At 40.9% G+C, this 13,163-nt stretch overlaps 1 protein-coding gene and 1 non-coding gene across 6 annotated transcripts in view; both read right to left on the bottom strand.

Moving 5' to 3' along the window:
* Positions 1 to 12,070, bottom strand: part of LOC137125356 (novel FERM domain containing protein) — a 47,748-nt gene extending 35,678 nt beyond the window's left edge. For 2 of the 5 annotated variants that reach the window (XM_067500698.1, XM_067500699.1), the window contains exon 1: positions 11,555 to 12,066. In XM_067500698.1, coding sequence (XP_067356799.1) covers positions 11,555 to 11,752 — 198 coding nt within the window. In that variant the 5' untranslated portion in view covers positions 11,753 to 12,066. Of the gene's footprint in view, positions 1 to 10,091; positions 10,156 to 11,554 lie in introns of all 5 variants that reach the window. The other 3 variants (XM_067500701.1, XM_067500697.1, XM_067500700.1) reach the window with 3 other exon arrangements.
* Positions 12,071 to 12,865: 795 nt separating this feature from the next.
* On the bottom strand, positions 12,866 to 12,937 carry trnah-gug (transfer RNA histidin (anticodon GUG)). Its single transcript has one exon. It is a non-coding gene; the product is annotated as a tRNA-His (tRNA).
* Between the last annotated feature and the right edge of the window lie 226 nt (positions 12,938 to 13,163).

Below are 13,163 nucleotides of genomic sequence, written 5' to 3'. Positions count from 1 at the left end.
CTGAGAGCAGCTAGATTTGTATCTACAAAGACTCAGTTTCATTGGATCTCCTAAAGATCACGGCGTTCCTCAGCCAACCATACTGCATCATTACCAAGCTGGCAGCGGTGTCAGACTGCTCTCGCCACAGGAGGAGGGCAATAGGAGCTCCTGAAAGGCACTCCTGGGGTCTTTCCACAAAACTCTCCTACTAGTCTTCAGTTAGCGACCCTCGTTAATGATAAAGACCAGTTAATGCCTACTGTAAAGCCCAACGGACCAAGGAGGGAGAGTGGTCAATGACGAGGCCAAAGCAAAACTCTGTAATTCACACAAAGGGGATAGTTTTCTTTCTACTGAACTCATATATATGAGCTAAGCTATGAAATGACGAAATCCACACAACATCAGCATAATTATTAGTAAAATGTAAAAATAGTAAAGTTTAGTGAAGTATTGCAAGAGACTAGCTTCTGTTTTCCTCATAGCAACATCACAGCTCACAATATGCTAAATGCTCATGTATATAAATACAAATAAATGCAAACTCAAAATAAATGCTGCAAGAACAGGAAAAATGCTGAAAGCTGCATGTCTTACACAAACAAGTGGCATCACAGGAAATCGTGTTTATACACGGCAAAATAGCAAACAAGTTTTGTAATCGCTTGCTTTATATTTGCAGCTGTGCTCACGTTGCAGCCACTGGATTAGCTTTATGCTGTCTTGTGGCTTCTATCAGGGAAGGAGGCCACAGGCTGCGTTGTAAACTTCGAAGTCTCCTTGCCTTGAAAGGCAATAAAACTGTAGCACAGAATCAGCAACACAATCAATCTGAGGCATATCAGTGAATCTTCCCAGAGCGCTTGTAAGCAAAGCACCAACAGATCACATAATGATAGTCACAGAATGTGCTCATGATTCATTAGGTTTGCATTGTGCTTGAGGCAGCATGTGGGCGGAGGTGGCCAGGCCAACTCCTCTGTAGAGTTTATTCTCCGTACCTGCACTGAGGAATGGCTAACGCTAAAAATAGCTACGCTCACCACAAACTGGACCGCAGCATCATCTGTGTCCCACAACTCACAGGATACTAAGTGATCTCTCTACCGATTAGACCAGGCCCGCTTAAATGCGTGTCAGTTTGGATAGCTGTTATGAAATAGGGATTTTTATGACATTAAAAAAACAAGCTCATCTCACAGTTTAGATTTACAGGTTTGTCTCTCAGAAATGATTGGACCCCCTTAGGTAGGTAGCTAATTATCAAACAGTTCTTAGAAAATAAAAGCTGAATATGTCATTATTACAAAATAATATACAAAGGAACAAGGCCTTTGTACAGGACACTTATCGTTTCATAGTACATGAAACTAAAGCAGCTCTGTCCCTCTTGTATACACAACCAAAGAAGCCTGGGGCAAACAATCACTCTGTCCTTCAAAATCAGTTGTGTGACTGACATGCTGCCTAGCTGTGCAAACAGCCCTTTGTTCCCTGTGGTGGCACCTGTCTCCCACCCTGGGGACAGTGGGGAGCTCAATGAACACAGTTTATTGAGAGGGAAGCACCAACGTTAAAACAATCCCCTCCAGACTACTATTCTGCTGCCATATGTCTGTGTGCTCAGCCAAAACAAAGACACAGAGCTGCCACCAAAGGCTAGAACTGTTTTCTTAGGTCTTTTCTTTTTTCTGCTGATTTTCATAATACACAATTAGAATAACAAGGGCACAAGTTCTTTCGTCAGCTGCTTTTGCAAAGACAAATGCGACAAAAATTATACCTAAAGATTTTATAAGTATCGCCTTAATGCTTATAAAATGACTTGAGATCATGTGGTTCTCAAGTCATCCTCATTTTTTTCTTGCAAGTTTACAAATTGGAAAAGCATAATCTACTAAATGTTTGCAAGCTACAAAACTTAACTCTCTTAGGATGTGTTCACTGACAATGGTTTTTCTTGCTCTTGTCTTTGTCTTTGAATTTTCTGAAATCTGAAATCTCTGCCTCTCTGGGAGGCTCCTTTTATACACAATATTGATATTAACCTGTTGCCAATAACACACATTTGTTGTGAAGGGTTTTAGTTGGCATTACACAACTTTGATTTTTTTAAAACTTGCTGCTGGCAGCAAAATTAGCATATTCTTTTCAATTAAAAAAGTTTTTTTAATAACTTGTAAATTGCCCATTTAAGCAGTGCCTTGACTTTGGGGGTAGTAAAATGTTGAAGATGGTTACCATTATGCTGTTAAACATCAGCATTGTTATTGTGTTTCCATGCTATTGTTAGAAGCCTCTCAGAGTTGGTGACGGACTCAATTTTGTGCCCACTTTTTGTACACTTCAGAAAAGTGTATGGGGTGGGTTATAAATTTGTGGGTTGTTAAAATACAGTATAAAAATGAACATTTTTCCTTATCCCATATCAAATTCTTGAATTCTAGAAACATTGCCAGTATGGCCATATCATGGTCACTGACAGCTTTCAATCTGATATTTTATTCGACATTAAAAAATTGACAGCATAACACATTGACACTGAGCTGTAGCAAATTCCAAGAAACCCAGTGGAAGAACTCAGATGCTCTGTTCACTCGATCATGATACAAAACCCCCCAGAGAGACATGTACAGTGACAATCATATGCACAACTGTTAAACCCTAAACCATGTTACTTGGCCTGAAAACCCATTTTCCTCAAGATAGCAACGCCGTTGTTAAACGCTTGTGCTGTTCCTAATGTGATTTTCTTGTACTAGATGTGGTAAGAGTCTTTTGTTGCAATTACAAATATGAGAGCACAGAATGACATTTTCCTAACCCCATTAAAAGATCCCTGTTAGAGTCTGAAAATATGTACTCACACAACTCCAGTTAGTGAGGTTTTAAGGCAAGTCGAGGCAAATGTAGTCTCTATCTTAGTTTGTTATAATACATCCAGACATACAAGCTAATGAACCAAGAATAATGACTATGTCTTCCCTTAACCGATTTCCAGCAGCTGTTGAGACTGAGAGAAGATGACACCTGGGAAATACGTTGTGACAGAAGTAGTTGTTCTGTTTACAGACACCAAAAGCCTGGCTGGTCCCCCTAGAAAATCAGAGACTGCATAGATAACAGAAGAAATTAAAAGATGTAGTGGGATAAAGTTATCAATCACCAGTGATTTCTCATTGTGATCCTGTTATGTGTGGAATAGACCCTTCTGAGTGTCAATAAAATAAAGTAAAAGCCAGAGCTCTGACTAATGTTTTTTTTTTTATTATGGATGAAGACCTGATTATTTTCTCTATTTATCAATAATATATTATTTCATATCATCATATAAGATTAATGAAAAAAAAAATCTTTTATTACAAACAGACACTATTATTCTATTAGAAACTTTTTAACAAAAATATGTTTCCTGACTTGAACCAGAACCTGCAGTGGACAGCTGGCTTTGAGTCTGTGGCTTGTTGTGCATTTCCACTGTCCAGCCTCTTTGTCTCCTGTGTGTATTCATTTATTTCCTCTGCAGAGACATCTCATCTTTTCTGCTGAGCTGTCACACACACAAAGGAAAAGGAGAGTGACTGTATGCATTAAAAGCTGTTAGTGTAATCTGCAGGCCCAGATACATGTGGACCAACAGAAGCTACCTCAGACCTTTGTTAGAATTTAAGAACAAATAAAACAAGATTGATGAATGATACAGTATCCAAATACACAATATAGGCACTCATAAAACAACATGGCCTATCATCAATTTCCACAACATAAAACACAACTCCTTCTCTGGAGGAAAATTATTCAGAATGAGCGGGAAATTAGAGTTAGATTTATTAAACATTAAGAGAGTTATTTTTTAACTGAAAATACCAAAAACAACCAACCAGCCTTATCTCAATGTGTTGTTGCGTCATTACACATCGCTCTCTCCAAGCTTCCTTGCTCTCTGCCTTTCTCGCTTTCATAAGCAGATTTGCTCAGCTGTGTGCCACAGCACACCTCAGAAAAAGAGCACCTTGGTACTCTTTTGAAGAGAGATGAGAGGAAAAAACTGCAAAGAAAAGCAGGACTGAGATCTACTGAGAATAAACCGAACTTGTACTCTTACTGCAGCTCAAGTAGCCTTCTTCAAAGACTTCAAGCTACATGTGCACAATAATGGCATGATCTCATATTTCTCCCTGAGCTGGCACTGCTTTATGAACTTGCAAATGGCTTTCTTTAGTGACCACTTTTGTCATGGTGCTCAAGATCAGCCATTTCACCAGCGATAAACACCAAGCACTAATCTGTAAAACACATTCTGCAAGATCGGGCTACTTCACAGCAGATAACCTTTACTTCAGCCTCACAAATATGAAGTAAACCATTTTACAGAGAAATTACATGCCACCATTCCTCTTGCTTTCATCACAAGTAAAAACTTATTAATGTTATTAGTGTTCACACATTTGTAATTGTACTATAAATAGTTTAATGCAAGCTCATCATGTCCCACAAGTAGGAATACAGCAAATATTCTGTGATTAGAGCAAGTTCTAATTTTCACATCAGTATGTTGGTTAGGATGACGTAATTTGTTGAAATCTGCTGTCACTAGGAACAAAAGACACACTAGATCATATTTATACTAATGGTCATGACACCAGCCTCAGCCGTTATCACACCATCCAATGACTATCACCTGTCTTATGCAGGTTTACATTCTCTTGTTGTAAGCTGCAGGAGCAAACACGCACTTTTTCCTCTTCAGCTGCAGTGGACAGGTTGTGCATCGTCAGATACCTTCATGCAAATCACTGCTGCACACAGCTGTAATGCATATGAATGAGGGGCTTTTGCTGATGTGAACAGCAAAACAAATCTCTCCACTCAAATGTTTATTAAAACATAAAACTTATGAAAACCATTCATTCTACTGCTGAACTTCTCATGCCTGTCTACATGCTTTTTGCTCATGTTTTATTTACACATTACTCACTATATGGGGGAGTTTTTTTTTTTCCTTGGAGCAATATACAATAAAAGGCAAATACTGATGCTATGCACAAGCAGTGTTTAGCTATTGTATATAAAGAGAAAGAAAAATGTTTGCTTAACACAAAACCTGCGGGACAGATCAGTTAGATCCTCTGGCTAAAAGCATTTACTCCCTTTTACTGGATAAACTGTGTGACATTATCCGACTGAAACAAAGTCATTGAGGTAATTCTTCAGTCTTTTGAAGCTAAAGGAACAGGGTAAAAGTATCAAGAAGCCTCATAACAAGACGCTACCGTCATCCTTAGAATAATTTACTCTCTAAAGCACCGGAGGAAACATACTGTACATATCTGGAAAGTTACTAGGTAGAATATCAATGAAATTCAAATGGATTTCATATCATGAATTTCAAATGAAATAAAGTAATAAATTGTGTTCGTTTGTGTGTGTGTGTGCATGTGTGTGTGTGTGTGTGTAGACATATAGCAATGACTGCACTGAAACCATCAAAGAAGTGGGATCCCACAGAGCAGGTAGGTGAATCTGCTGAGAAGACAAATAAAACAGACACAGTGAGGCATGGACGTAGAACAAGGGAGTTGGAAGAAGGAGGGAAGAAACTGCAATCATTAGCTCAAAATCCCTGCATAAGCGTGATGGTACAGACAGAAAGAAAACACTGGGATTTGTGGAGCTGATGAGGGTGAGATGAGAGCGAGATATAACAGGAGGACAGAAGGGAGAAATAGGGAATGTGTTTCATAAATAAAACAACACACTCTGCTGAAAAGTGCTCCCTTGTAGGTCATCAAGCTAAACTGACGAAGTGAGGACTGAACTGAGACTTGAAGATTAAATTAATCTCTACCTCATTCGGTGTCAGTGCTTCTCTTCCAGTCTTTCACTACTCTGTTGACTGGAGTGTCGTGTTTGTCAGACCACAACTAACTCGAGCTCAGCACCTGGCCTTAGTGCTGGTGACAGCTGCATTATTATTAATCTCCATCACAAAGCAACAATTATGTTTTAGAATGCATCTAAGAATTATTCAAAAGTTACAACATTGTTTGTCGGACAGAGACCCAAAGATAAAAGCTGATAAGCTGACCTAGCCGATAAAAGGATTACATCCCAAATACACTCACATACTGTATAATGAATATCACTATGTTTTCAGTCAAAAAAGTGCAGTTCTGCTCATTTTCAGTGTGAGTGCAGTAGTATGCGCATATCCCATCCCTCATTAGTCTGCAGAGGCGTAGGGCCTTGAAGTACAGAGAAAAATAAAGCATGGACTCTCTACGCAGCCGATTGCCCCGAGGCTCAAAGATAAACAGGACCAAAGTGACTAGAGTAAAGTGCAGAGGACAAAAAGTAAAGTCTGACTAAGGATAACTACACAATGACATTTGTCTTTTAAAGCTTTCTAAAGGTAGACGAGACACAGGTACAGCTGCAAAAAAAAGACAATTTACAAAAGGGCAAATTGCAAAGCTGATAAATTTTAGTAGGAAAGTCTTCCCAAACGACATATGCATGAAATCTTTGGACTAAGTATAAAATAACAAAGACAACATCTGCATTAGCACTTGCTTGCACAGAAATTATATCAAACAATTCTGTGCCCATCTTTAGCAGCTGGCTGCCGAGCTGTGCAGAGCTGTATCAAGCATGCTGTGGTCCCAAAACATAAAGAGGGTTGTTACCCAACAAAAACTGCTCTGCATAAAATTTGACTCATTAGGAAAAATATACCAATATATAATATTAACTGTGGCTGTCATATTGTTATTCAACACTGAATGCTGCTGCTGACATAGCATTGTAATAAAAATCATTTTTGATAACTAATTGACATTTTCTGAGGTCAGCATTTGTAGGCAACTTTTTTGATCAACTGTCTGGGTGAAGGTGCTGCATCACTCTTCTGCATCAAGACAGTTGACAACACCTTTCAATATATGTAATTGATCAAAGTTTAACTTGGCACAGTTTCCTTTTTCAAATGAATTAAACTCCTCAACAAGATGCACTGCACCGTGTTAACTCACTTTAAGGCCAATGAAGTATATAAATATCACCAACAAGCTGTGCAATCTGTTTGCATTACAGCTGAAGGCTATCTACACCAACTGAACCATGGGCTGCTAGGGGAGCAGGACCATCAGCACTGCTCTAATCTTGATCCCTTCTCTCATTAGAAGACCAGTCACCACAGAAATGTATTGCACTGGTAGGAGGTTTAATATTCATGCTTCTCTGCTGGGTATAACCTCAGGCCCCTCTCTGTTTTTCTTTGTCACACAAAACATCCCAGGCAGGACAATAGAGGGCTCAGCAGACTCCTAACAACACACACCACAGACCGGCTGCCTGCTCTCCATCCAGCCCACACACACACAAAGAGACACAGAGGACTGTGAGAGGGCCATGTGGTGTGGTGAACTCAAACAAGCTCTGCACCTACATTTAGTGGCCGAGGCATCCTGACACAACAAAGCGCAGCAAATGAGAGCGGAGGAGAGAAGAAAGCTGAACATGTGTCTGTGTTTGAGCTCATGTTCCAACAACTGCATAGCAAAGGGACTCATTTAGCATCTCATCTTCAGCTAAGCTCTTTCATGAATCCCAGTAAGCTAATTCAGGTCATGCAGAGTTTAATTTCCCTGTAATACACTGCTGAAGCTTCCGAGCTGTGTGTGAGGCAGCCCAGAAACACAGGAGTGAGGCCCCAGGACCAAATCCAAAGGCAGCAACAGAGCAGTGGCCCAGTGGCTACCTTGACACGACGCATCAACTGGACTTGAGTGATGGAGTGTAACTGGCTTGTGGCTGCTCCAACATATCAAATCCCCATGAAAGAGATCGGAGAAAGCTGCAAGCTGGGGCTGTCCTGTCGGTCTCTGCTGTCTATGTAGACAGACAGCACAATGATGTAATCCTTAATCGCAACCAGCCATGCGCCAGAAGTTCAGCCAAACGTGATGCTGGTGTGCAGTGATGCTGGAAAACACAAGTGACGTTCTCTTGAGGTTACTCCTCATGAAACATTAAGACCTAGCACACATTTTAATTATTCATATGAGGCACAGCAACAGTGTGGCAGTGAGTTGGAAGAGCACACATACCTGCACAAAAAAACAAACCGAGGTATGCATTCATTCAACCCAGGTTGACATATTCTACAGTATACCTAGCAGTTTTCAAGAATGAAGAGAGAGTTAGCATAGCAACCATACCTGACTCTGAATCTTAAGCAGCTTAAAGGAATACTGCACTTATTAACATTATCTACACCTGTGCTTTTCCTGCTGACAGGTCAAAATATCTTGACTGGTGAAAAGGGCCTATTGATATTAAAACATTCATATTGTAGGCACTACATTACTGAAACATTTTAAATGCCAACTAGCCAATAATGTGCTTTCATTATCCATCCAATTTATCCACGTGAACTTCATGTGAACAAGAGCATCTCTTATGTTACAGAACAACTGCGTAAAATATCTGATGTGACAATAATGGCATGACAACAGAACTAGACTAAACATGTGTCAGGGGAGCACTGAGAAGGTCCCAAGATGCCCTCCAAAGGGGATTCAGCGAACAAATTACCTTTCTGTTTGTGCTAACAGCTAAGTTTTTGTCAGGGAGTTTGGAAGGGGAATCCTGACCAGTGAGTGCTCTCACTTTTTGTTAGAGTAACTGTGGAGTCACCGTAGCAACAGTTGAGATCCTGGCACCATGCTTCAAAGTAAAGCACCCCTCAGTAAACATAGAGAAGCTATCAACCGCTGATAGTGTCCTCACTCCGTCTTATGTTAGTAGAGAGAGGAAAGGGCAGAAAGACATATACTCTGTCTTTATAACTTTGATGCACAGAATTGAAAAAACACCTAATTTCTAAACCTTTGTATACTTTCTGTCGAGATATATGAAACTGCCCTGAAAGCTAGTGGTAATGGTTCGGAAATCACAGGTTTCACAAGGTGTAAACTGTAATTAAGTCTGTATCTGAGTGGGCCAGCTTACTGTGCTGACATCCATTTCAAAAATCTATAATTAATTAAGCCCAATGAATAAACAGAGATTTGCACACAATCTGTACCTAATGGCATCAATATAAGCATTTAACACACAGGGCTATGTTAAAGATGTTTAAAACTACTACTACACTACTGTATAAAGAAAAATGTCTGACAATGTCAAAGTCCTTTTAGGACAAACAACAGTTTCCCCATGTCTGTAGCAACTCTCACACACACTTTTTGCCTCCCTTTTCCCCACACATATAGCTTTTTAAGGAAAGAGTATTGACAAAAATTCAAGATAATCAAACTATGGAAATGGCTTACGCTCATCAATAACAAATTTGACTAAATTAAAATAATGTTTGAGGAGTTTTGGTTCAAGAAATAAGCACATATGGTGTATATGTAGTGGTTAAACCTACTGTCTGAAATAAACTATATAACTTTTCCTTGCATTTGATTTCATTGTTATTCAGACATGACAATATTGTGAAGCGCTGCTCGGACTGTCTACAGCAAGACTGCATTAAAAACACAAAGTAGAAGAGGCCTGAGGGCAAAAGAGGATTTTAAGCACTTCCATCAACCTGTGACTAGGTCATAGCTAAATCTACAGGTCTGAGTAATAATGAGTGCATACTTTTTCCCCATAGTCAATTGGATCCATATTTCATTAAAGCAAAACTTAATGCATTACAGCTGCCACTGTTTAAGAAAGACAGACACATTAACTGCTCTTCTTCTGAAAGCCCTCAATGGTAGGCTTTGATGCATGCTTGTTTCGTGGTTCTAATTTCTGCTGAAGGTGGCTTTCCTAACAAAGATACCATGGAGATATCTCGCACTCTCGGTGAAGAAGCTGAAACCTGGCCAGTGTCAAATAATGTTAGCAGGCTAACCTAAGTCAGCAGCAAATCTGAATGGGGAGCCATTAAATGTTTAGTTAAGGATCAGAGTATAATGGAAACAGGTCCAGTGGGAATAAAATGTCAGTACACTGATAGCAGGTTGGGAAAGTGAAAAAGACGGAGAGTCAAAGGGACAAAAACACAAAGAAAAAGAGAGACAGTAAATATATGACCTAGTTATGTCTCTTACTTTGCATTTCCTGGTCTAGGTGTCCTGATATCCTGGGTGATTTTGCTTTTAAGCAGGCCAAGATCTTGGAAGAAAGGAAGAAATAAAAGAATAAAGGAGAGATGGGCAAAGGTTTACCTGTGCAAAAGAGGTGAGGCTGACCCTTTGGATTAACTCCCAACCAGTTTGAACAAAAATACAGTCAAGATACCAGACAGCCAGAGCAGAGCTGGAGCATTCTCCTCTTTCCCTGCACTCCCCTCCTTCCAGCCCACTGACTTCACCCAGACCACACAATTCTGCTGCAAGCAACACACCTGCTGGCTTCACAGTCCATCTGGCCCAGTTCCATCTCTGGCTCAGTTCCCCAAACAGAAATGCAGGTCTGTTTACAACCTGGGCACACAGTCACAATCCTACAGTGATTGTAGCGTCTATTTCACGCCTGCTCATGGCAGGAAAGAGGAGCTATTGTGGTATACCATGGTGATGACAAGAGTGACAAAGAAACATGTATGTGATATTACTGTTTAGTTGTTCCTTATAAAAGGTTGAATGTTTCTTTGGTATGTTGAGAAGCGGCCTTAGTGCATCCACATGTTGCAGACTAGGCAGAGAATTCTCTGATGAGCTCTTTAGATCGCTTTCTACAACTGAACAGCATCTTGCAAAGGGAACCACTTTCCTTTGTAAGTGATGTGACTGAACAATCTTCAAAGCAAGGCTCATAGCAGTGAGACAAAGGAAGAGAATTACATTTTTAATATTAGGGTCTAGTATTGTTTTTTTCGGCTGACAATGTCAAATAGGTCCTTTGTTGTGGTAAAATCCCATTTATAGAAAGGAAAACCCGGCGGTGCTGTGTTTACTGACTGATGACACTAGGTCCTGCATCACATTGTCCATTTAGCTTTGCTTAGATCCACAAGAGCCACATTGTGTTAACTTTGCAGGCATGTTGTCCAAAGTAGCAATGGGACAGCCTATGCGCAATATTGATGTCAAGAGGTTCACTGCACACTAGATGAGCATTTAAATTTAAATGGTGACTATGAATATCAACTAGCAAAAATCTTGGAAATAACTAACATATAAGAAAAAAATCCGGAAATCTCAGTCTAAAAAACGTTTGGGTTGCAACGCAGCCTAAGCTTAAGGGAAATGTCTGTCCTACAGAGCCCCCCCCCCCCCCCCCCACCCCCACATCTCAAAGCCTGCCACCAAATTGACTGATTGGTTCTGACAATAGTGGGTCGTGTTAAAGAAATGCATCCCTCCTGAATCCGACTTCTGTTATTTGAAATGACAAAAAAAAAACTACAGGCTTCTATTCAGGCTCTTTCTTGCTTTACACCAGCAGCGGGACATGCAGCCACTTCCAGCACCCCCCCTCAAACACTCGCTTTTCTGTCTGCCAGCTCAGACACAATTGCAGCGCTGCTCGGTGCTCTGCGGAGTGAACAAACTGTCGACAGGTGACTAACCTGAATGGTGCACGTATATTCCGTATCATCCAGCAGTCTCACGGTGCAGCTGTACTCCCGCTCAAGATTCCTGATGCTGCCACTCATAAATCGGCTCAACATCTTCTCGGAGAATCGCTGCTCTGCGTCTAGAACCAGAACAATAAACTCAACGCCAGCGTGCAAGTGAACGTCACATTGACCACATTCCCTGGTCATCTATACGGCCAGCATCTCTGCATTCAGCCGCCGAGGCGTGCACCATTGTTGTCCCGCTAAGTTTCTGTGCAGTGGGCCCGTGCTAACAGCAGAATCCAAGGATGCCCGCATCCAGATCCAGAGGCAGCTCAGCCCTGTTGTGTGTCTGTGGTGGAGCAGAGGATTATCTCTCACCACTCACCGCTGCCACTTGAGCAAGCGGGCGGGTCCCAGTTGAAACTGACGTCAAAGTGAACCAACTGGAGTGTGGGGCAGTTTTCCCCATGCTTTTCTGCGCTTTAATATCCGGCATTTTTTTCTTATGCACATATGATTAATATGACGGGCTCTAGAAGCAGCACTCAAACGTAGATCATTCAAGATTCAAACAACTTTATTGACCCCATAGGGAAATTGTGTATGCAGCATGCAGTCTGTCTTCAATGGCTTTGCAAAATATTCCAAAACACGCCAGACTGAGCTGGGGCCGCTGGCCTCAGGTGCCATAACAATCGAATTGGTTTGTTTAAATGAAATAGTTCTATGAAACTTAAGGAGATAAGTGGTTATTTTCCTATTGTCACAGTGTGACAAGATTGAGTGTATTCGAGTGCCGCCTGCAGGTCAGTCGACGACGGTGCTCTTAAAACAGTTCTGAGAGGATCCATGTAGGAAAAACATGACAATACATCCGCCTAGTTCATGGATTTATCACAGTTATTAAACGGAATCTCAATACTTGGGAGGAGAAAGGAGTCTAAAGGAAGTAAAGTCTGCACACACGTGGAGACATAATCATTTGACCTGACTCTAACCTTCACCCTAACATAACCTGTTAGATGTAACTTCTAACCTCTGTGACTATAGGCCGATAAAAAGGTCATTTCTACTGTCAGCTGCGTGAGCTCCTTTCCCCTGCTAACGTTCAACGTAAAGCCACCACCAATCTGCTAAAAGGTGACTGAGAATTTTGGCTTAAATCAATTTAAGTCCTAAATCACACAAAAGGCTTAAATTCACATACTGGGTTTAACATACGGCGTTGTCAGCGGAATGTCATAAATTTTTTTGTTTTAAATTTTTGTTTTCAAAATATATCCCAAAATAAAGCGCCCAAGGTGTTCACTATATGTCTGCCGTGACCCGGATTCGAACCGGGGTTGCTGCGGCCACAACGCAGAGTACTAACCACTATACGATCACGGCGAGCCACCGGGACCCTGCGTCTCGCAACAAAGTTATCTTTATATAACACATGGCTCCTTAGAATATGATCATCTGTGGATGTTTGTTGTTGTGCGTTGACCTACAGAGACCGATGGGACTAAGAGCTACACTTTAGCAGTAACCGTTAGATTGTAACGTTTGGCAAACTTTAGCCGAAGCTTAGCTAATGTTAGCGTCTACCAAACGAACGCACAGAGACGTGACG

This window comes from Channa argus, chromosome 4 (assembly GCF_033026475.1).
Source record: "Channa argus isolate prfri chromosome 4, Channa argus male v1.0, whole genome shotgun sequence".
Lineage (NCBI taxonomy): Eukaryota > Metazoa > Chordata > Actinopteri > Anabantiformes > Channidae > Channa > Channa argus.
Note: the sequence above shows the minus strand (reverse complement) of the source record. Positions and strands in the feature narration are given on the sequence as shown.